This window comes from Rissa tridactyla, chromosome 3, assembly GCF_028500815.1.
Source record: "Rissa tridactyla isolate bRisTri1 chromosome 3, bRisTri1.patW.cur.20221130, whole genome shotgun sequence".
Classification (NCBI taxonomy): domain Eukaryota; kingdom Metazoa; phylum Chordata; class Aves; order Charadriiformes; family Laridae; genus Rissa; species Rissa tridactyla.
The window spans coordinates 46725111-46749112 of record NC_071468.1 but is presented as its reverse complement, the minus strand read 5'-3'; the positions used below and the strand labels follow the sequence as shown (position 1 = coordinate 46749112).

The following is a 24002-nucleotide window of genomic DNA, read 5'->3' as shown; positions in this document are numbered from 1 at the left end:
GCCCTTGTGGGAGCTGTTGACTTTTAGCCACAGGATACCTAGTTGAATACAATGAATAGTCAAGAGCTGGGTCAACTGTGAGTTGCCTAATAGCCTGGAGAAGTTGCGAGTGCAAATACATTCTGTATTTTCCCCTTGTTTAGTGCTTTAAAAAAGCTAAACTTCTGAAGCTATGTTCTCCGAGCTCTAGACAGACCCATCTCAGGCTGACAGAAGGGAAGTGCCTGTGCCTTTGCAGCCATAACCTCTCAAGGACACGCAAAGGGAAGTGGTATATTGTTCTTCTCTAACAGGGGGTGGCAGCAACACTGTTGCAGGGTTGGGGCCCTCCCATGCCATGGGCAAAGCTGCTACCAGAGAGTGCAAGGAGGGCCCTGCTCCCGGGAAATACACTGAAGCACTCGAGCTCCTGGAGCAGCAGCTGCTGCTCCTTTCCTTACCCCGTACTTCTGAATTCATTGCACAGTCAGTATTTTTTCATGGCCATCTAACACTTGCCATGTTATAGACTTCACTTACCAGGCAAAACCTGTACAAGTAAATAGAATTTGCTGTGAGACACCTAGAAAAATCAAGAAAGATTCTTTATTTGGTGCTGATACAAGCATTAAATGAAATAGTGTAGGCCAACAGACTGATTAAAAGGCAAGACATAGGCTTTAATAAGACATTTAAATCTTTTAAAGATCTGAACAGCTAAAGCTCCACATCCAATAAATTCTAGGATACAGGTACCCAGTATTATTTCATGTAAAACTCCAAGCCATCTTGCTTTGGTAAAGTAAGAATTTTACACTAAAAACATACATAACTTAAACTATTTACCACTTACTGTTTGTTTAGGTGAGCTAGGTTTGGTTTGCTGTATGAACTATAATGCTAAAGCTTAATCTACTCTAGGGCTGTTATGGGCACGATGTTTATTTTCAGAAATAAAAAACCCTCAGAGGAGAAACAGTAAACAATATAGCTTGCACTGGTGAGAGCTATTGCTTCCAACAGTATTTTCCTCGGGAGTTGCGCTTTTAGAAAGTTTCTTTTTAAAATGTCAGTAGATACGCATAAAAGGTTGCAATACTACAAAATGTGCACATTAACCTGGTTAATGTGTATACAGTAAGAGTATACATTAAAAAAAAAGGTAAAAACATGTCAAAACTCATTATAATGACGCTACTCTCTCCTTCCAGGTAGGAAGGGGACAGCTTAAGACAGTCGGTTATAGAAAGAATGAAACTGTGCTTACTGCTTCTTAACCACAGACACTTGACTACAATGATCATAAGAACCAAGTATACAAAAGAGGCCAGTCTTGTATGGAAAGGGAAAAGGACAGGAAGAAGTATAAGAAAATCCCTGCCAAACTCCTAACATTTCTATTTAAAAGCAATGGAATTAAGTAACAGTCCCCTGCTCCTTTCAGCTGCTACTGTGATAATGGAAAGAAGTTTTGATCAGCAGCCAAGCCCACTTCAACCATCGTAACAGTGACAAGAGACAGACCTTTAGCTTTACTTGTGCTATGTCTTAGCTGATAAATAAGTACCCAGCTTTCACTTTTGTGAGTGTACCAAGAAACCTGATTAGATTGTGGTTAAGTGGGGCGGGGGGGAACAGACTTCCAAAAATACCATCTTTTCCCAGCATTCCAGAACTGGTTTGGGTTTTGAAACAAACACCCTTCCCTCCCCAACTCTGGCAGAAAAACATCTCAGTTGTTAATATGCCATTTAGACTGGTTGTGGAGACAACTTTATGAAATGTCTACTTCTCAGGACTTGCTTTTGGTAATTATTTCCAGTCCTGAGTAGTGGAAGCCAAAACAAGTTGTGTAAGGATTAAGACAGGTAAGTTTCATTGGAGTTCTTTGATATTCTGCTAAATGCACAGTTAAGCTGCTTCAAAAATACTTTACACTCTTACCAGGAAGAGAATACTCCTTGGGAACAATTGTTACAAATCCAATCTGAAATCTTAATAAGATATGTAGGAGAGAACTATAACATCAAAGTCTTTAGAATCAACAGCCTTTTTAAAACAAAACCCAGGCTTTTAAAGTATGAAGCAAAATGAATTCCTTTTAATTCAGAGATCACCTAAAATGTCTAATTTTCAGCTAAGCATCCATTTGAACCAAAAATGTCAGCATAAAGGTAACAGCTTTAAACACAAATTCCACAAAATATGGTACATCTCTGTGTAGCATTCTTGCTTTGCTCTTGTGCTTTAACTGCCCTCTAAATTACAGCACCAGTTCAGTTTCCTGGTTTAGTTTTTAAACGTGCATTTGACAAGTGACCCTCAAATACAAATGATTCATATATAGAAAATAATAGAGCATGTTTGACCTTGGAATTTCAATACTAGGTTCTGATCAAATTAATTATTTTGTGTTGATTTGCACTTCCAAGGAGGCATCCCATTTCTGGTTTTACGAGTAACTAAGTAAAAATGTCACTAGCGATCTCCATCAGTGCAAGTGAAATCGCCCCTCCTCAATTCAGCTACCTCCAGAAACACCAGCTTAATTCTGCAGCTCCTTATCTGGCACAACAAAAGCCCCAGGTCTCTTACCTGATTAGTTGTCATGGCACCATAAAAATGATATGCAATACTTGTGGTTCAGTCCTCCCTCTTGGGCCTTGTGCAAGTTTCTTCCTCTTCAGTCTCCCATTGAGAAATGAGGACAGGATTCCTAATCTCTTGCCCCGTGCCTCTTCCCCACAATTAAATGGGGGCAGGAAAGAAAGTCTGAATTGTGTGTTTTAACATAGAAAAAAAAAAATCAGTACCAAGGCTGAAATTCCCCTCGATGAGTTTCACAGGAAGAAAGAACTACTTAAGTAGTACGCTTGTTTTTTTTTTTTTCCTTCCATCACACAAGTCTCCTGGGGGCAATGTGGACAGCATTACATACAGTGCGCTCACATGAAGTTCAAAAGTAGAGCTCCAGCAAGCCAGACTGCAAGTTCCCAATTTTCAAATCTAATTTTAAAATTCAAGTTCTTAATTGTAATTTATGAGCGTTTAAGAAAAAATAAATGAGTATTTTAAATTTCATATATTCAGGCTACTTTAGAACTCCTCATTTGGGTTCAGTCTGTACTATGCTTCAACAGAGATCATATTTCTACAGCTGACTGCTCCATTTGTGATAAGAGGTTAGGAGAACTCCTGCTGTGACAATTCCCCGTAAGCCCATGCCCCTGCCCTAGAATTACAACACACACAGAAGATGTACAGTTCTGTTCACATATACATCCCACCTTCATGATGCCAGCGCTATAGAAAACATCAGGACCAAGAAAACAGAAAATTCCAAAATCCCAGTCAGTCAACAGCCATTTGAGAGACTTAGAAGTATTTTTTCTAAACTTTTGAAATTTGCTAAAAGCTTCAGAAGTTATTAAATAACTGTGATAAAACAGAATATGTGAACATCAATGAAAGTTACTTTTCGAACTTGACATATTAGTAAACATAAGTATGGGTCCTAACCATATGTTGAGAATCAGTCATGTCAACAGCTTATTAGAATGTGGCAAACTGAAGTAAGAGAAAAATAAAACAACTGCCCCTCATTGACAGTGCCAGTGGTTTTATAATTCAGGTCATAAATATAAACTATTGTGCAACAAACAAACATGACAAAGCCTACCTCAGTTAAATTTGTTTATATGATAAAAAAATAAAATATTAAACTGCTCATAGTGCAACATTCTATCAGCATACATAAGTATACCATGCTTTGTAAATTTACTATTACATTATTTACAGTATATAGCAATGCTTTAAACCAGAGGTGAAAGAACAAAAATAGGTAATGGAAAATGTTTACATACAGCTATGAGTCTTAATATTGTCCACCAAATTATCAAGTTTGCTTTGCAGACTTTTGTGTCATGTGAACACTCCTGCCCCACATCACAGGGTACACCTTTCTGTCAGCACTGGTCTGCTTTGTTCGTAGATAGCGGAAAGATGTTTTTAAAAACTGCATAGCCTTCAAGCTTCGTCTGTTTCTTCAAATGCCATTTGCAAGGACAGCTGGAAAACACACAAGAACTCCATTAATTACCTACATCCGATCAATCTGCAAACTCAACTCCTGAAATAAGATCAATAAATATTCACTCCTGTAGAGTCATACCAAAACTAGACTAAATTAATGCCTTTTTACAGCAGTCTCTTAGTTGAAGGATGATGTTTTATAGGAGGAAAATAAGGGAGGAAAGCAGTTCAAGTATTCCTATCCATTATTGAAAAGTCTGAGCTTTAGGAGCTAAGCTCCCAGAATATAGAACAAAACATGAGAATGCTTTATTTAACGTTCTGTAAAGCTTCTGCTGGTGTGCACTGCTCAAACTGATAAAAAATGAATACAGTAAAAATGATGCAGTAACTATGCCTGCAGTACTTGTTTAATTTGACATTGCTGTCTTCTTATTAGAGAAATAAGGACTAATTATGTAAGAATAATTAACAATACAGCAATTCCTTAATTAACCCTCATAGAGTGAGGGAGAAAGGACTGTCCTAACAGCCACTTACATACTGCAAGGTGTTAAGGAAAATCCATGAATATTGAGAGGTGCCTTGAGGACAACTATTTATAAGAAAAACTAACCACCAAGCTGTTCTTGGAAGTAGGTCGTGTCACTTTTAGGTCTCTTCCCCTACCACTGCTAGAGGGAAAAATCTGTTCCTCACTTCCTCTGAAGAATGCCTTTGGAAGACTTTTAGAAGACTGCACACCCATTCCACAGGCCACAGCAGCCCTAGCAGAGCTACTTTAGATGACAACACTGCTTAAGCAGCAAATACTACTATTCTCTTGTTGACATTTCTGCTCATAGCAGACAGGAGTTGGAATCACTTTGGGCTGGTTTTAGGCAGAAAAAAAAGTCAGTGGAAGTTTGAAATCCAGTATTATCTTTACTTTTCAAGTCTCAGTCTTTAAACTTTGTATTTTCAGAAAAGACAAGATACTGCATCATACATTTTGTGAATTCTCATTTCTAGTAATATTTCTCCACGATACAACAGAAATGATTAATCTTCTCTACAGTGCATTAGGTAACTATTAGGGCTATAATGCATTTCATGAATACAGAATTTGAAAGTGTTTTCCCGCGGCATTACTCAGAGTAAGCAAATGTCTATAAATACTTAAATAACAGCGCTAGTCTTGCTTTAGCGGGTAGATGGTAGAAGAAAAATCAAAGCATATAAAAAAAAAATCCATTCTACTGTGCATTATTTAACTATATTCTATGCTACTTTACAGGCTAACTGAAAAAGCCAAGCACTCCATGCAGCACATTTATGAAATATGGTAACGTACCCCAAACCCTGAGATCATTGTAATCTTACCTTCTGTATCTAAAATGAATATTTGGGAATTTGTGTTTCGTTTCTTTAACACCCACATTCTTGAGCACTTTGTGCTTGTGCTCTGCGTGGTGATCTCAGCTGTCTCAAGGCAGCATCTCCATACTGAATACCTGAGCCCATTCTTTCTGGATCCAATTCTCCTGATGAGAAACAAAATGGTCACAAGAAGATGGATCACTTGCAAATAATATATTCCAATTTAACTAACAACATTAGGTAAAAAATGCATAATGATGTTCTGCTCTAGTTACGGAGATCTCTATTGCAATTCTGTTTACTTTTAGGCAATTCCAAACCTTTACCATTTTCTCCTGTAATTTCAAACGTGCCCTTAATCACAGTGACAAAGCAGTTTGTCTCTGAGTTAGGCTGCAATGAGAAATGTATTTGCACTAACTACTTCTAACAAAGGAAATATCCAAAATGTTTTCTGCCAACACTTGAAACATACCTGCTTTCAGAGACTAATACGCAAAGAACGTAGTACTGTAGATACCAAGCCAAACAAAAATGGATCTATCTGACAGTAGGATTCCATAAAGCATTGCCCCCAGAGGAAATACCTCAGCCTTCCCTATTTCTGGTATCCATTTCTGCCTACTCCATACCCTGTGCCTTCAGAAATATTCTTAGGGCTGCATGGTGGACCAGCCAAGATTAGAAGCATTTAGTCTATTAAAAAAAAAAAAAAACCAAACCAAAACAAAGAATCCCTCTGAATAATTCAGATCACTTAGGTTCATTGCACATGTGGGCCCTTTGTAAGTTAGCAGATGACACCACGTTGAAGGGACCAGTCGAGGGCTGTCATTCAGAAAAGACCTCGGCTGAACTAAAGGAACAGGCCAGCAGGAACCTGATGAAATTCAGCAACTACACATGCAGAGCTCTGCACCTGTGATGGAACAACCCCAAGCATTGGTACAGGCTGGCGACCAACTAGGTAGATAGCAGCAATTGGTTAGCACTGGGACACACTGTCCAGAGGGGCTGTGGAATTTCAGTTCCTGGAGAGTCTCAAGATGTGCCTCAACGAGCCTCGGGCAACTTGCTCTCACTTTGAACCTGAATGTGAACAGGAAGCTGGACTAGAGACCTCCATAGGTTCTGGAAAGAAGTTTCAATTTTTCCATGACTCAGTGCATATGTGCTGGTACAAAGGAAACAAGAGCAGCTTACAGAAAACAGGATTGACTTCTGCTATGGTAATGACTCTTTACATCAGTCACAGAACTACAGTATCATATGAAACTAGCTATACTTTGCTTTTTGGTTTGTTTTTTTGTTTTGTTTGTTTAAAATGGAAGCTGCTGTTTGGCACTGATTTGATGCAGCAATCAGGAAATTTCTATGAAAATACCATATTCTTTTAATCTAAAAATTTGTGTTTGGCATTCAAAATATGTAATTAGAGTCTGAGACAGACTTTTCAATATGGCCAATATTTAAAATTTTGAAGATACCAAACAACTAGAAGAGAAGAGAAGAAAACTGGAATGCAAATTAGCTGTAATGACACCTAACACTTAGGAGCCTGTCTCTGATGGAAACCTGCCCACTTGAGCTGAGAAGCTTCTGGTATATTTCTAGATCTGCAAAAGTAAAAATAGTTTCAACCAAGAGGCAAGGTCACTTCAGAGAAGCACAGTTGCTAGGAAACATCCCTGAAATTTTCAGTATTACAGTCAAATTCTCTTCACTATATTTCCTTCTACATATGAGAAGCAGAATTAAAAGTTATGTCTTCCCCGACTCTAGGTTTTTATTCTGCACTGCTAAAACTGTCTAATGTCAGGCTTGATGTTTGTAGGGACATAAACTCACAGAATGCACAGCCTACACTTGGAGCTGACTGTTAAGGTAAACACTTTGTAAAAACATCTATAATTCACACCACCCTGCCCTTTTAGTTATACCGATCTAACTTAGAAGTCCATTCCTATTAAAACGTATGGGAAGTAGCTATAAACCAAATGGGTTATTTTACCACAATGAAATTTTGGTTCTTTGAGTCAATTCTATTAGAGAACTTTGAATGGCAGTATTTCCACATGCACTTTTAGTTTTCAGGACAAAAAACAACAAACACACTAAAAGAAAATAAATCTTAATTTACCTGATTCAATTTTATTGAGTATTTTTCTTGCACACTGTACAAAGGCCTCTTCAACATTTTCCCCTGTTAGTGCACTTGTTTCCAAGAACATCAGCTCTGCATTTGACACCAGAAAAACATTCTCAAAACAAGTCTGGAATATCTGATATGCTAATTCAAAGCATGAAAGGTAGGAACAATAACAATTTTCTTAAGGAGAACTATTGTCAAATAGTATGGTTTGGAAAAACTAGCTTTTGATGGCAAAACCATAAAAAACTTCCTCTGAAATACATTAACCCTAGAAAGTTGAATCCAAAGATAATAACCTGGGCTGTGCATATAAAATGGTGCATGAAACCAAAGAACTTCACATAGTTTCCCATTAAGAGAAAGTTACATGCAGGACAGCCAGCAGCCACAGTAGGTACAAATAAAATATCTATAATTGATTTATAAATGCAAAACCATTTTTTACTGATGGCAGGACTGCAGCAGAGAAGCTCAAACTGAGACTGGCTTTAGCTGCCACAGAAATGTGTCCTCAGACTGGACATGCTGAATACTACAGACCAGGGAATAGTCCTCTGTATCCATGCCATGCCCTGAACTCAGTTTCCCATGAGTAAAATTCACGGCTTCCAACTGCAGCAGAGCCCATCCAACCTTGTCTATGATCTACAGAATCTACAAGATGCTGAAAACTAGGAAATCATGCTCTTCATTTTCTCCTCAGTCCTTTGGAGGCAAGGCAATAGCTGAAGTTGTATTACATTCCCTAGGGAATATATCTCTACATAGAAGGTATTCTTTCAGTAGCAGCTGTGACTGGAAGAATCACTGGTAATGAGACTTAAATAGTACATGTAGTTCTCACTGCAGGCACTGTCCCCTCTCTATGCCTCAAGTACTGACAGAACTCTCTTTTCTGTAGACATTTGACAAGTCAATGTGGGCAAAGTACTCCCTAACTGCAGAAGAAAGAAAATACTTTAATTATTAAGCATCTTTGAATGCTACATGAAGACTTTTTACTACTTACCATTTTCTTGTGCAAACCGGGATGCTTCTAAAAAAGTAACTTCACGATCTGCATCAAGATCTTTTTTGTTTCCACACAGTATTATCACAATATTTTGACTTGCTAACATTCTTGCATCCGTCAGCCAATTAGTAAGTGCATTGTAGGTTTCTCGGCTATGTAGAAAATGACATGCTTTATTAGAACACACTAATTTCTCATGAACAGATCACTGAACTAAAACTCAGAAGGAAAATCTGTATTTCTGGCAAACAACAAATTGCTGCTAGTCAGGCAAGTCACCTACACATCTCAATATGCCAGCTATGAACTGGGAAGAGTATCAAGTTCCTTCATGAAATTATTTAAAAGCTTAAAGTTTTGAAAAAGCAAAATTAAATCAACCACAATATATAAATAAATACACACAATTATAAAATTATAAAATACCCTGTTAACATGAAAAACTACAACTTTAAGTACTAATCTAGTTTTGCCCTTTTGTGCATGAAATTTTGGGATAACAGAATGAGTTATTGTTTAATATGGAATTCAGCTGATACTTAAGTTTCAGGTGGGATTGTAAGAATTTACTACATTTATGTAGAATTGCATGCCTGAACTTTCATGTTTGTGTCAAGACCAATAATACCACAGGCAGTTGCCCTGCACACACCATTAGTCACTGTAGTGGTAGTTAGAGACAAAACCTTCAAGCAGTTAAGACTGACACATGAGTCCAACTGTGAGTCCAACTGACCTTAAGCACAAAACACAGATTTCAAAGACTGCTCAGAGAACAGTCCACTCACAGGACAAAAAGCAACAGATCCAGCAAATCATTGTTAACCAACACAAAACTTATCTGATGAATATCAGTCAATGACGGCCAGGAAAAGATGTGGAAATGTGTAATGGTAAGGTATTCTATTGGCTGCCTACAATATTAAAATATTGAAAGATGCAGAGATGAAGAGAATTTTGGGCTACAGTTAAGGACCATGTAGGTAGACGTAGCTTCTCCAGAGGATCCCCTGTAATACCAGCATGCTAATAAGCACTTTCCACAAATAGGGGCGTACCAACTTGATTAAAAGTGGCTAAGGTCTGCTCTTAGTTTCTGTCCCAAGGCTTCCTGACCCAGTGGTGGCATGTAGTCCACCGTGATTAGATCAGCTACTGGTGGGCCAATTCCCATGTTTTTTTCTAACCCTTTGAGACTTTACATTTATGACATTCACAATATCTCATGTAAGCAAGTTCCAAAACTTAAATACGCACTAAAACAGAAGTACTTTTTATACTTATTTTTTTTCTTCCTGCTCATTCTCTGTTAGAGGACTAGGTACTTGGGGACGAATCATTATGCATTAATTGTATCTGGTAGTCTATAAGCAAAAGAGTTGCTAGCCTTCTTACCTGGTTATATCGTAGACAAGCAAAGCACCTGCAGCTCCTCTATAGTAACTCCTTGTTACAGACCTGAAATAGAATCACAGATGTACATTTCTGTAATATCTTCATTGTTTCAAATCTGTGTTAATATAATGCAATGTATATTATGAAACAGAATTGTCATTTACATATTTAAAATAAAATGTGGGTTTTAGATAACATTATCAGCTGTGCAGTAGCAGACTATTTACGACTTTTGACAAAGCACTTTCACTAAATATATCTGTACAAGCCTTCTCAAAGTCCATTATGACCTGCGTGCTGCTGAAGCTATGCATATCATCATGCTATATGGCCTGATACAGAAGGGGAGCTGATGGTGGTATCTGTGGCTTGAAAACAGCATAAGTAATGTATGTTTGAGGAGAAAATAGCCATAATTGAACAAATTAAGGCTCCTTAAGTTGAACAGGAGGAGACAAGGAAAGCAAAGCAAAGAATCCTTCAAAAGGTAGAGGAAGAAGAAAACCATCTGCTAAGTATGCAGAGGTGTGATCAGTCTTAAAAAGAAAAGAATAAGATTATAAAAAAGCAACAGGAAAAAAAGGACCTGCAATTCTGTGAACGCTTTGAACCTGAAAGAGCAGAATTTGCACAAGTCTCTGAAAGTACAGAGCTCCTCAGAATGCCAGGATATCTGGCCCACACATTGAAGAGATCTCATTAATGGAGACTACATGGAACTGCCCAGCTTTACCTGGTCACAGATGTAGCCAAAGTTGTCTAATAGAGGACATTTATCTGGATTGCTGCCTATTACTCAGACTTCTACCACCATGCTCATCTTTGTCAACCATTGCCCCCACCCCCCAAATCAAAGAAACCCCCAAGTCCCCTCCCCTCCAAAATATAAAAAAAAAACCCCAATGTCCTATTTGACAGTGAATGTACTCAGGAATATATTAGATCTCTACTGAATTTGATCTACGCCTCAGATGGATGACACAGTTAAAATACTGCATTAAAAGTACATTGGGGGTTCTAAGCTGGCAAATACGTTGCTTTTTCTTTAAGAAACTTAAGAGATCTCAGTCTTTCTAGAAGTGTATTTAGCCAAATGAACTTGACAACTGATTCTTTTTTCCTCTCCTCTAATAAAATAATGTTATACTATTAAATTGTTCTCATGCAGATTTTGAAAAGCTTACATCTTCCTGGCATTTACTTAGTCCAACCAATAGAAGGTCTTCTAAACACAGAGTTAAGTACACAGTTATTTAAAAAACTATTCTGAGTTTGGCTGGTGAACAAGCTTTTAGCCACATATTCTACTCAAATACCTTAGCTACCACAGAAAATACTCAGTGAAAGGGCAGAACCTCAGACCCGGCAAGGCAGTGTTGCTTTACTGAAATCAATGGATCTATGTCTCTGTGTTCAAATTGGAAGATCTGGCCTAGTTAATAACATGAAAGCAGACAAACAATTCCACTGCCCAAGAAAATAATACCCAACACCCACAGCAACAATTTAATAAGTAACACTTAATAAAATGATTTAAAAGGTACCTGAATCTCTCTTGTCCTGCTGTATCCCATATCTGCAATTTTACATATTTACCACCAACATTTATGATTTTCGAACCAAATTCCACTCCTATAGTATGATTTGAGTCATCTTTGACTACAAAAAAGAAATAAAGCCAGACTTATTTGGAGAATAGAGTGAATAATTAGTTTTTACATAATCCAATTTAGGTATAATCAGACGTCCTCAGTGTTCAAGTTACAAACTACTTCCTAAACAACCAAATTCAGTGGTACTCACAAGTGTACTGCCACCATGCAGAAATAAACAGTCTCACAACTTTTGAACAGCTTATTCTATTCAAAATTACTACTAGGAAGGCCTGCCTTAATCAAATCATTCCTAGTTCACATTAATAAAAGGCAAGAAAACTTTTGTACGCTTTTTTCCAACTGTGTTTTCTAATACTTTGACGCAATTTAAAATTAAAATTCATGGAAAAGCAGAACACAAAAAGACACAGTCTTGCCCATGAATAAGCAAGAGCTACTTCTTCTTTAAAACACAAAGATACTTGCTTTATGTACGCTGTTGATATCACGGATTCTCAGCAATATACAACTGCCCTTACTAAATATCTACTATCTAGGGAAGCTTATAGCTGCAAGATATATTTCTCACAAAAAGTCTGTATTTTCATCACCATCCTGTTATACTTATTTGAGAGTAATAGAGAATACTGCTCAGTATCAGGCTTTTGATTAGAGATCAATAAAGATTTACAGCATGGCTCTGAACATAATTCTCAGTCAAAATCCTCATCTATATACATAAGAGAATTATGGAAACTTCAATACAAAGAATAGATACGCTTGTAGGCAGAGCCTTCCATGGTACAAAGCAATGGAGAACTCTTACTGTGCTCACATATACTTACATTTCTTTTCAATAAATTGATGTAGTAAACAGGACTTTCCAGTTCCAGCATTTCCTATGACCAAGAACTTAAACAGGAAATCTGAAGATTGAAAGACAAAAAAATACTTGCTAGATTTTAGTATGCACTCACATTTTTGCCACAAGACCAAGTACACAAGTCAGCTATTCTCTACTACCTGTTATTTCAAAGATAAGGGAATAGATGACAAAATCAGCAAAATAACAATAAATCTGAAGAACAACCCAATGTATTTAATAGTGATGTTACAAAGTACGAGCTAAGAATGCTATTTGTTTATAGAGATAGAACAATGACAAGAAGAGACGGAAACGGCTGAATTTGAATTCGGTTAAAATAGGCTGAATTACAGGTATATGGCTGGTTTGTATTCCAGCAACCTGTTTGAAGGGTACGTAAGTACAAATGCCCTATATAATGACGTTGTTTCTTCAAATTTGTATGCTTTTGTACTTTTAAAAATTTTTATATTTTTTATTTCGTTCACATTACTTTGAACTTCTCTATATTAACTGCTTAATACTCATACTTCATTTTAATACCTTTAAAGCTGGAACAACTACAATATTTTTCTACAAAATTTGCAGACAAAAAGCAATTTTTATTCCAAGATACCTGCTTTTACATTTCCTCCACATAGTAAACTAAGATAGAGGTACTTCTGCTGCTTTACGTGTTTAAGAGTTTATATCAGAGTTCATTAGCAATGCATGTATTCAAGATTTACGGTCCATTTGTATTGTTTTAACAGTTACATATAATGCTTTAATACTGCCTTCCCAGATCTGCTTTCAGTTTGGCTACAGACTGAAGAAAGCTTCTTTGTCTTACCATTGTCAAACACATACACTGATAAAACGTGATTAAAAAGTTTACAATTGCTTCCCCTAATATATAGCCATCAAGGCAACCTTTACAGTTCATGAAAGAATCACTATTTATTTTTCTACCAGCAGCAGCTTTTTTTACAGTCATCTTTACAACTTTATTGCACAGTTTCTCTTACAAACATAGCACATCTCCAGAAGTCATCAGGTAAGCATGCGATGAAAAGGATTAAGTTTGCAATATCAACAAAAATAAAAATAATTTCATTAACAGTGTTCAAAGCTGTCAAATGGGTTACACAGATATTGGCCCAGGGGATGGCAGAGTAAAAAATAAATTAGACTATGCTAAGCAAGTCAAAGCACTGATATGTTACTCCATCAGAACCTCATTTGAGTCTTTAGTTTTACAAACTGGATTTAACATGCACAGAAATCTACGTGCTCATTTCATTTCATGCAGGAATTGATATTTGTTATGGTACATCATAAACACACCCCCTAGCAATGGCAAAAGCAAAAAGCAAGTTTCTCATACAGTAAGAAAATTCCCACTGATGAAAAGTCAATAGCAAAACAGATGGCTACAAGACCTGGGAACATCCACCATCCTTTGTCTTCACCCGTCTTCCAAATTTTATTCATATTTAAAATGAGGTAGTGTTTTACTAAAGATTTTAGCTTTTTTACATTTTAGCTTTGCATGATTTTTCTTGTTTCAAATGTTGTAAGTGTCTTGGTATAGATTCTGTATTCTACCCTTCTCAGAAAGAGATTGCTGTTTCTTGCTTACAAATATGACCATTTACACACTCAAGACATTCTGTTCCAAACTCCTCTCATTCTTCACGCCCCCACTCAGCTGCTCATGCTTTCTAGATAAAAAAAAAAAAAATAGCTACAAAAAGGATTTTGCTTCAGGTTGTGAAAATTTTGTGTGTTATCTCCTGTAAAGAAGGTCCCTTCATGTCATCTCAACTGTAAAACACACTGGAGCCGAGAATGCTTCATTCTATCAAGTCTTCACTGTTAGTATAAAATGTAGATATCATAAATAGCCCCAAAGTGTTAGGTTAAGAAAAAATTCATCTCTGAAAGAAAGCCAAGTTTCTCTTCTTATGGACCAAATACCACTAGTTATCTGCCTTGTGTACATTTTCATATATTTAAACTACTGTGGGTGGGTGTAATCTCACTGGTTTTACCACTTTCAGAGAGCTCCTCAAGATGTGAGATGTTCTGAGACAGTCACAATTAAAATAATCTGCTTCTGCTTTCTGCACTTTTTCCCAAAAATAAATCTGAAATCCAGTTAAAACTCATTCTCCTATGTATCTGGTTTGTCAGATTTTTTTCTTAAAAACAACTACAAAATTCAAGTCTACCTTCCTTTTTTCCATGGAAGACTCCTATTATTGACAGTAGCATAACAGCTACTGTCAAACTAAACCAGGAAAAGAATAAACCCAAATCTCCATTCGTATACTAATTTGCTCTGTGACTGTAAGAATTGGTTGTTAAATGTGGTTCATGAAGCCATACTTCTGCAACCCACAAACCCATACTGAACAGCAAATTTAACACGCCTCTCCATTGTACGCACACAGGCTTCAGGCCAGTGAGAAATTGAGACAACAGTGTCGCTGTCAGGGATGAATCTGGAATAGCTTCAGAACAGCAGTGTATTTTTCCTGAGGTGTTTCAAGTTGAAGTGCTTTATATTTTGCTCTGAAAGCAAGAGTGATATTTGGGGATTTTATATTCATGTCTGAATTGATTTTAGCAGCACGTTATAATAGACTCACAATTCCTGTCAAGATTCTATTGTGCCAGACAACTTTAAAAGGGAATCTTTCCTACAAACAAATTACTTAGATGCTGATTCAACACCTGCTTACTTAGTAGGCAAAAAAATAGATTTCCCTCCGGCAAAATAGCAAACAGGTTTTCTAAGGTAAAACTTGAAAAGGCCAGTTACAATTCACTTGTTTACAGTATGAGAGTAAGAGAAACATGATTTATTCTACCATAAAATGGAACTATCAAAATCTTACAATAAAAAAATCAAAACCTTTCTGCATCAAAGGAGGCAGCAATGTTTCTAAACACATGTCGATTCATAGGGTTAATGACACTTTGAAGTAACATTCACAAATGTAATTGTACTTCTCTCAGTTTAAACTCCAATTTTATGTAAATTGTTCAAAATAGCAAAAGACTTATCCACAGTTAACAGTTTATCCACAAGCACTGGATAACACATTTCAGGAAATATGGAATACTTTGCACATTTAATCAACTGCAAGGAAGGACAAGAAAAGGGATTTGCCAATACCAAAAGTCACAAATATCCATATTTAACAAGTTTTTAAGTTCACCGCCTAGCATATTAATGAGTAAGGTAATACCAGGTAAGAATAGGGAGAACATTTTTCATTTTGTTATTCTGGAACTTCTTTCTTATCATGTCATTCTGTATGGTAACAGGAACCACATAAATTACAGTTTTATAACTTTTTTTTTTTATTGCTTGATTTAGGACATGAAATAGCTTCTCTTTTCTTTGAACTGTACAGATGTACCTAAAAATTCAGAAACACAGAAACGGAATGAGATTGGACAGATGGCTTCTTTTAGCCCAACTGTAACACCACCGCATACTTGCATCGGGAAAAACTTTTATATATTAATTCTTTGCAATTTCACCAAATGCAACTCTCATTCTTGTGTCTGGGCTACTGCTTAATTGCTCTTGTTTTTCTTCTTGGTGTCTTCTTCCCACTCTTCCCAGAGGAGTTAAGTAACTTCATTTCACAGCTCAGCTTTTTTTGGTTTTTGTTTGCGATTGACAAAGCGGCTCTGAGCTCCAACATTCCAGTCAGCTGCCAAGGCTGTCACCCTAGAGAAGTTTTTCTTTTGAATTCTGTTGTTCCTCCTTCATGGAAAAGCAACATCATTCAGATGTTACAAATGCTTGCTACCATGCTGGCTACTGAAAAGGTCTAGAAAAGTTAAAGTACTTTGCCTGTAAATAAGATCATCATTATACATAAAGAATTTAGGACGAAAACTGAACTCTGTGCCAAAAGGAAAAAGGGTTACAAGACATGCACTAGAGAAAGCATAAAGAGATGAAAGCATAGCACGTCTGTTTAAGGAAATAAGGTAATATAAAAAATCAACTTACTTCCCTCTGTGAGCTACATGCATCATCTGATCCCAAACTGGGTAGGGGGTACAGGGAACAAAACTTATTTTCTAGCATAGATGAAAAGGCGTAAAACTGTGGCATCCAAAGATGCACCAGCAGCTAAACTACATGGGGGAAGGAGGGGGAGACCACACGACAATGAGACAATTGTGGGCTTTGACTCATGTACCAGCAAAAACAGATGGTTGATATAGAAACCACCCCCAGACATCCAACCTCCTTTAACTGAAGTTTACTCCAGCAGAAGGAATAACTGAACAGCTTCTGAGCTACTGCAGTTTAGTCTTTAAGATGTAATGAGAATTAAATTGTTTTTTACATGCTTGCTAACCCAGAAGAGAGGGAAAAAAAAAAAAAAGAGACCAAATTATATCCTCAATCTCAGTTTGGTCTTCCAACTCCTTGATAAAGAGTAGAACTTACATTCACTAATGCTGACCCTCTGGCAACTCTCGCATTCACACCATGCAAAAAGTGTCTTTTAGTAGTTAGGCATCGTCTATTTTGCAGAAGTCTGCATAAGGAACAGTGCTCTGAAGCATTCCTACTGGCATATGCTGCCTCAATAATGACAGAATAGAGGAGCTATTCTCCCTGCTTACTTCTTCCTCTAGCAAAAAGAGTTACCAAGATAAACCGGTAGAACAGATAAAGCCAGATCTATTCCAATCTGCATACAGATTGCTTGAAAGAGGGAAGATCTCCTTTCTTATAAACAAAAGAGCTATGCCCTCTAAGCAATAAAATCAGATTTGAAATAAACTGAAGGCCAGGGTGATAAATGCAGAGACCATCAGATCAGTGGAGGGAGGTGGGATGGGGAGAAAAGAATGAATCGAGTTGTCCAGACCAAAACCAAATATTTTCAAATGGAAAGAAAGACTATACTGTCCCTACATTCTCTGACAATGACAGAGATTGATAAACTTATGTGCCCAGACTGGGAGTAGTAGATACTGGTGAAGAAAACACAGGGAAGAAGGGACTGAAGAGATTTGACTGGAATCTTACATATCATGTTTACTTAAAGGTAGTACAACCTTTCTTCTTCTACCATTTAAATTCCAAAGGTTGCTTTACATTTATCTATTAACGGTAAGCTATTTTTATGTCAGTCTGTATTAACCATAACAGAAAACTGCATTCATCTTGCACTGGGAAGGAGGAGAAAGCACGCATGTGTTGTTACATGGTAACTATCTACAGAGAGGCCCTTTGCATCTCAGAACTCGAGTTAAAATAATTTTCCTATGAATAACAGATTTGTTTACAATGTTACAAGATAAACTTTTTAAAGAATGATCCTCCTCTCCCAAAAGTTGCAGTAAAATGTTCTTTCTAAACTTAGTCTCAAAATTCATGGAGTTTTCTTGTATTCATGATTGTTTTGGTTTTGTATTGGCACTTTGTAAGGGAAATAAATTGATCACATAGGAAAAGGATAAACAGATTAGAGTGCTGAGAACAGAAGATATACAACTGATGATATGGATCTACAGGGAGAAAATACGGATTGCGAACAAAGAATTTAGTGCCAAGACAGTGAGAGACTACAGACCTTGGTTTGAAACGAGGGAAGAAACAAGAATCACAGTAAGGGACAAATAGTTCGGAAAACTGGGTGAACAGAAAAGCTTCAAAGCAGACAGAATCTGACAGAGAGAAACGAGCTCGGGAAGGGAAAACAACAGGAAGAGATATGTAAATTAACTGAGGTGGATAATGAAGTATGATAGGCAGAAAGGACAGACCAGAGGAAAGGCTCTTTATTTCTCATGGATTGAGAATAATATTGAAAAATAAAAATACCCCCCTTTCAAAGGGAAGACATGTTGAAACCTCACAACAAAATTAAAGTAATAAAAAAGTCAGACAGCAAAATGACATTGAAAAAGCCAACAACCAAACACAAATCAGCAACCACTTTCCTGAGCCTATCTCTACGGGATGAAAAGCTTGAGGTTACATAATCAGAACAGGTCATAACCTACGTAGTAAGAAGAAAAATCCAATGCATGAATAAGAATCTACAAGGGCAGAAGCTCCATGGATTCCAGCACTGAGGTGATGCAGTGACCACTGATCTCAGTCACCCGGAGGGAACTGCCCTAATATTTCTATTAGCCTTGATGATCACTGTGACAGCTGGTCAGAAACAAAGCACCCTTTGTTAGGACAGCACATTAAATCCCAGAGAGTTCATCAACACAGAAGATCCATGATTTTATCACATCATACTGTTTACTTTGACCTGTCAATTGGGCTGCTACATATGTGGCAGGGCACTGCAAAATTAGATACTGATTAATGTTATGGTCAGAGGTGCTATGACCATTGTTAGATTTTATGTTAACTTATTTTTTATTCTTCTATCTACTCTAAACCTTGACACTCTCAAGTGCTCTAGCTCAGAATTTTTGTAGCTTGTGCATGAATAGAATAAACATTGAAACTCAAAATAGAAGCATACCAAACAAGAATTAAACAAACAGAAGAAATAACCTACGACTGCAAACCTTCAATTTTAAGAGTTTGTCTTCTAGGTTACTAAAACAATCAGAAAGTTATCAACAGCTAAAGTGAGTTTACAATCGCTATTTTGCATAACTGGAACAATGCAAAAAATGTTGAAATGTACTCATTTAAAATACAATCATCTATTTAGCTTGCTTACTATTACAGCATCAATACAGGAGCACCGCTGAAATTCTGTCCGTCATCTCTGGTTGTCTACGAACCCATTTGCTTAGAGACTACCAACACAACTATAAGCACAGCCAAAGTGAGCCGAGTTCTTGATCACAAGAGTTCAGAGCATGAAAAATTAGTTCAAACTCAACTCTAGATTTACAAAGCACACCTCTCTGATTTCTACATATAAGTTTTACATGTTTCAAGATAGTACGGAAAAAAGAAGCTGGGTCTTAATATCCTAACGTTTGCACTTCAAGGGCTGCCCCACACTATTGCTTTATTTTGTTCCTTAGTTCTGTGCATCTGTCGTACAGTGAAGCACTGTCCAGTGGGACAAAACATCTTAAGCACTGATGACTAGGGTATTGAAAATAAACTAAGTTACATAGCAGAAGGAATCAGGTGAGTTAGCCTACTAGTAAGAACTCCTGATGGCCATGCCAGCCTCCCTCACACTTAGAGTTGTTGGGTCCAATTTTGCTTTAATTATCCAAACAATTCCTTATTTTCAAGAATCTGCTCTAAAAGCAAGAGGATGCAAGTCCAGTTCTAAAGCCTGAACACCTACTGAAGATAAGACGTTGCAACAGACAAAGACAGAAAATTACAAGTGAAAGGGTTTATCACAGTATTCAATTTTGATCTACTCTCCAACAACCCATCACATGAGCTTTGAATACGTTTAAATGTATGACAGCATTTTTACACTGCAAAACACTACAGAACTGTATCTTATGGAATGGGGAGAAAAACCAAATTGATTCAAGCAAACACAGTTGTGTCAAAGTTGTGTCAAGTTGTATCAAAGTGATAAAGAAGAGAAATTAATACTATTCAGTTACTTTTCGCCTCCTACACCTAGCCAGCAATACTAGCTCTGCTTACCTTTTCGACTCCTCGCTTCTCCTTGATGCTTCCCTGTCAGGCACCGACACACCCTGCCAGTGCCTACGGTCCAACTTACTCCTTCAAATGTTTTTCTACCAGGAGCAGTTAGACATCCATGCAAACACAGGGACATTTGAGCATATTCACTGATCTTTCCCCCCTAACTCGCTCTCACAATCAGTTCTTTTTGATGCTTGCACATCTAAGACAACAGGACCGAAATCCTAACTTGACCCTCAGAAGAACACAGTCTCCAATTAAAGAAACGAGCAGCTTCTCCCACAGGACACGCACTGCAACTTTCCTCCGGAATTCACTTAATCGTAACAAGTAGCGTCCGAGTCCCCTCGCCTAGATTTCACTTGTGTTTCGAGTCAGTATTTCCACACCACAGAAGATAATTTTGCAGGCGCACTGCCGTGCCAGCCCGGGCAGCAGAGGGAGGGGCGGGGCTCCGCAGTGCACACACCTCACAAGAACGGGCAAAACACCACAAGCACATCCCCCGGGGGGAGACAAACCCGCCGGAGCCCGGAGAGCCGCCGCCGCCACCTGCAGCCGGGCTCCCCAGGAGGCGACTGCTCGGCCCCGGGCCCGCTCCCCCGGAGGGGAGGAGGAAGAGGAGGGTCCCCCCCCGACTCCGCTCCGCCCCCCGGCTCCTACCGTAGGTCTCGGACATGGCAGTCTGCGACATATCAGGAGCGATGAGCCCTGCCCGGGGAGGATGCTGTCGGGCGGAGGCGGGCGGGCCGGCAGGGAAGCGGACAGGCCACCGGTGCCCCGGCCCGCCTCAGCCCCGCCACCAACGGCCGCCGCTGCGCACGCGCACCCAGGCCGCCTCGCCCTCCGCCGCCGCCGGGGGGGGCGGTACAGCGGCCCCGCCTCCGACCCACCCCCCTCACCCCCCCGCCAGCCGCCCGCAGCGGCCGTTAGCAAAACAAGGCGCACGTGCGGGGCTGGAGAGCGGCGCCGCCGTTGGGGCGGCAGCGCGAGCGCGGCCTACGTGACAGAGCGGTCGCTCCGCCTCCCCGGGCTGGGGCGCGGCCGGGTTGTGAGGGGCGGTGGCGGCCGTGTCCGTGTTCACAAAACAGTCCCTCAGGCAAACGTGCCCCGTGCCGCTCCGGTGCCTGCGCTGGAAGCTAACGGTGTTTGTATGATTCAGAGGTTCCCCTCCGCTCCTCCTGGAAATTGGAGCCGCTGGGGAGGCTGCTGTGGGGAGCGGAGCAGGAATAGTCCCTCGGTTCTGGCACGTTGTCTCGAATCTGAGCTGATTCCAGCTGACTTATAGAGTCATAGATTCTATAAGTGGTTTAGCTAGGAAGCGACCTTAAAGATCACCTAGTTCCAACCCCCTGCCCTGGGCAGGGACACCTCCCACTAGACCAGGCTGCTCAAAGCCCCATCCAGCCTGGCCTTGAACACTTCCAGGGATGGGGCATCCACAACTTCCCTGGGCAACCTGTGCCAGTGCCTCACCACCCTCACAGTAAAGAATTTCTTCCTAATATCTAGTCTAAATCTCCCCTCTTTCAGTTTAAAACCGTTACCCCTCATTCTATTGCTACACTCCGTGATAAAGAATCACTCCCGATCTCTCCTGTAGGCCCCCTTTACGTACTGGAAGGCCACTATAAGGTCTCCTTGGAGCCTTCCCCAGGCTGAACACCCCCAACTCTCTCAGCCTGTCCTCATAGGGGAGGTGCTCCAGCCTTCTGATCATCTTCGTGGCCCTCCTTTGGATCTGTTCCAACAGGTCCATGTCCTTGTGCTGAGGGCTCCAGAGCTGGACACACTACTCCAGGCGAGGTCTCACCAGAGTGGTATAGAGGGGTAGAATCACCTCCCTCGACCTGCTGGCCACACTTCTTTTGATGCAGCCCAGGATGCGGTTGGCTTTCTGGGCTGCAAGTACACATTGCTGGCTCCTGTTCAGTTTCTCGTCCACCAGCACCCCCAAGTCCTCCTTGGGTCTGCTCTCAATCTATTCTCCACCCAGCCTGTTTTTGTGCTTGGGATTGCCATGACCCAGGTGCAGGACCTTGCGCTTGGCCTGGTTGAACTTCATGAGATTTGCACGGGCCCACCTCTCAAGCCTGTCAAGGTCCCCCTGGATGGCATCCCTTCCCTCCAGCATGTCGACTGCGCCACACAGCTTGGTGTCATTGGCAAACTTGCACTCAATCCCACTGTCCGTGTCTCTGACAAAGACGTTAAACAGCACTGGCCCTGGTACTGACCCTTGACAAACACCACTTGTCACTGGTTTCCACTTGGACATTGAGCTGTTGACTGCAACCCTTTGAGTGTGGCCATCTAGCCAGTTCCTTGTCCACCAAATGGTCCATCCATCAAATCCATGCCTTTCCAATTTAGACACCAGGATGTCAAGCGGGACAGTTTCAAGCGCTTTGCATAAGTCCAGTTAGATGACGTCAGTTGCTCTACCCTTATCTACCAATGCTGTGGCAACATTGTAGAAGGCCACCAAATTTGTCAGGCAAAAAGTGAGCAAACGGTTTTTCCCTGGTGGAGAACCTTCCTGTGCCAACTCCTCCTGAAAACAGGATCCCACTGCCCAGCTTCAGTCATAAAATGTCTGCCCCAGGTTCTTTGAAATATCATCTGTGCCCCCGCCCTCACAGTTGCCAGTGTTTCGGCCAAAGTCTGAGCCTTTTGCTGACAAGCTCTTTGGGGGACATGGTAGAGTAGATATGGGGAAGAAATTTTTCACTGAGGGTGGTGAGACACTGGAACAGGTTGCCCAGTCAAGTTGTGGATGCCCCATCCCTGGAAGTGTTCAAGGCCAGGCTGGATGGGGCGTTGAGCAGCCTGGTCTAGTGGGAGGTGTCCCTGCCCATGGCAGGGGGGTTGGAACTAGATGATCTTTAAGGTCCCTTCCAACCCAAACCATTCTATGATTCTATACGTAAGCTAACAGACAGGAATTTGGGGTTTTCTTGCAGAGCTCCTGACTTCACCATTGCTTTTCTTACCTCCAAGATAAATCCCAAGGAAAGTCAGATTATTGAATAAACTTCTTAAGCGCAATAGCACCTTGTTTAGATTATTCTTTATTTGATTAACTCCCCTGTGATCCTGGTTATTCTGGCAGCAAGGAACACTAAGACTCCACCACAACAGCCTGTCCGTCTTTTCCCTCTCCAAGCAAAACTTCCCATGTGTCCTCACGTTCTCCTTTCTGCCAGTGCTTTTAAAAATTCCTCCTTTGTTTTTTCTGGCTTTTTAGTCTTGTTGCTCACAACTTCCCGTTCTTTCTACTTCTCCATCATCTCCCAAGCAATAGGAGAAACTGCCTCTGCCTGTCCCAGCCACCTCCTTACGGAGACTTTTGCTGGTCAAAGGTCAGCTTTTAAGTTCCTATCTCTAATCAGTGAAACAATACATGTTGAGCCAGCACCAAGAACCCCCCAGGGAACCTGCTGGTTATTCTTGATGTTGTGGATACATATAGACAAAGAAACTTGCTACAGTTTTCAAAGAACCAACTAGTTAGGGAGTTCATACTATTAACAGTAATTAGAGGTTATATACACAGTTTCCCAAAGTTATCATAGCCCCGATGCACAGAGGAGATTGAGGTCTACAGTGTCACATGTGAGCACTTCTCTGGGGTATCTGCTCTCCAGGACGCTGGAGGAAGCTGGGGGGTCTTCATGTGAGTTGCATGGATCTCAGTTTGTCACAGATGAGAGCTTTGTGGCTGAAAGCTGTCCCCCAAAATGGTACGTTTTGAGGCTTAGGTTGGGCCTTAAAGAAGTTTCGTCTAATGTCAGCCAATCCCTGATAGATATTCGTTATTTTTGCTCAAAAAAATCCCAAAACCCAAACCCAAATCAAAATTATTAACAAAAGGATACACAAAGATTGGTTAACAGAAAAGTAGAGAGATTTTACTAGATTACTAACAGTATATCATGTTGTGTAAATAAGAGAGCATAGAGATTTAGACATCTTGCACTATATAAACAGTA

The 24002-nt window shown here is 39.7% G+C and overlaps 1 protein-coding gene across 4 annotated transcripts; it reads right to left on the bottom strand.

Moving 5' to 3' along the window:
• Positions 1-565: 565 nt before the first annotated feature.
• Positions 566-20853, bottom strand: RAB4A (RAB4A, member RAS oncogene family). Of its 4 annotated transcripts, XR_008465335.1 has the most exons (9): positions 20008-20508; positions 12370-12450; positions 11474-11588; positions 9930-9992; positions 8532-8686; positions 7511-7606; positions 5374-5534; positions 3843-4047; positions 566-2751 (listed from the first exon to the last, which is right to left on the bottom strand). XR_008465335.1 is itself a non-coding variant. In XM_054194825.1 (8 exons), exons 1-7 carry the CDS (start codon positions 20702-20704, stop codon positions 5419-5421), a joined length of 657 nt encoding a protein of 218 aa, XP_054050800.1. In that variant the 5' UTR covers positions 20705-20853; the 3' UTR covers positions 566-4047; positions 5374-5418. The 4 variants fall into 4 exon arrangements, 3 of the variants coding, with proteins under 3 accessions (XP_054050800.1, XP_054050798.1, XP_054050799.1); XM_054194825.1 differs by lacking the exon at positions 20008-20508 and adding an exon at positions 20674-20853 and having other exon boundaries at positions 566-4047; XM_054194823.1 differs by having other exon boundaries at positions 566-4047.
• Positions 20854-24002: the final 3149 nt, after the last annotated feature.

Coding starts and splice junctions, on each gene's coding strand:
- RAB4A (XM_054194823.1), bottom strand. CDS start 20,143: ATGTCCCTGTGTTTGCATGGATGTCTAACTGCTCCTGGTAGAAAAACA. Junction 12,451..20,007: donor AGAAGCGAGGAGTCGAAAAG/GTAAGCAGAGCT, acceptor TTCAATCTTCAG/ATTTCCTGTTTAAGTTCTTG. Junction 11,589..12,369: donor TCAATTTATTGAAAAGAAAT/GTAAGTATATGT, acceptor TCTTTTTTGTAG/TCAAAGATGACTCAAATCAT.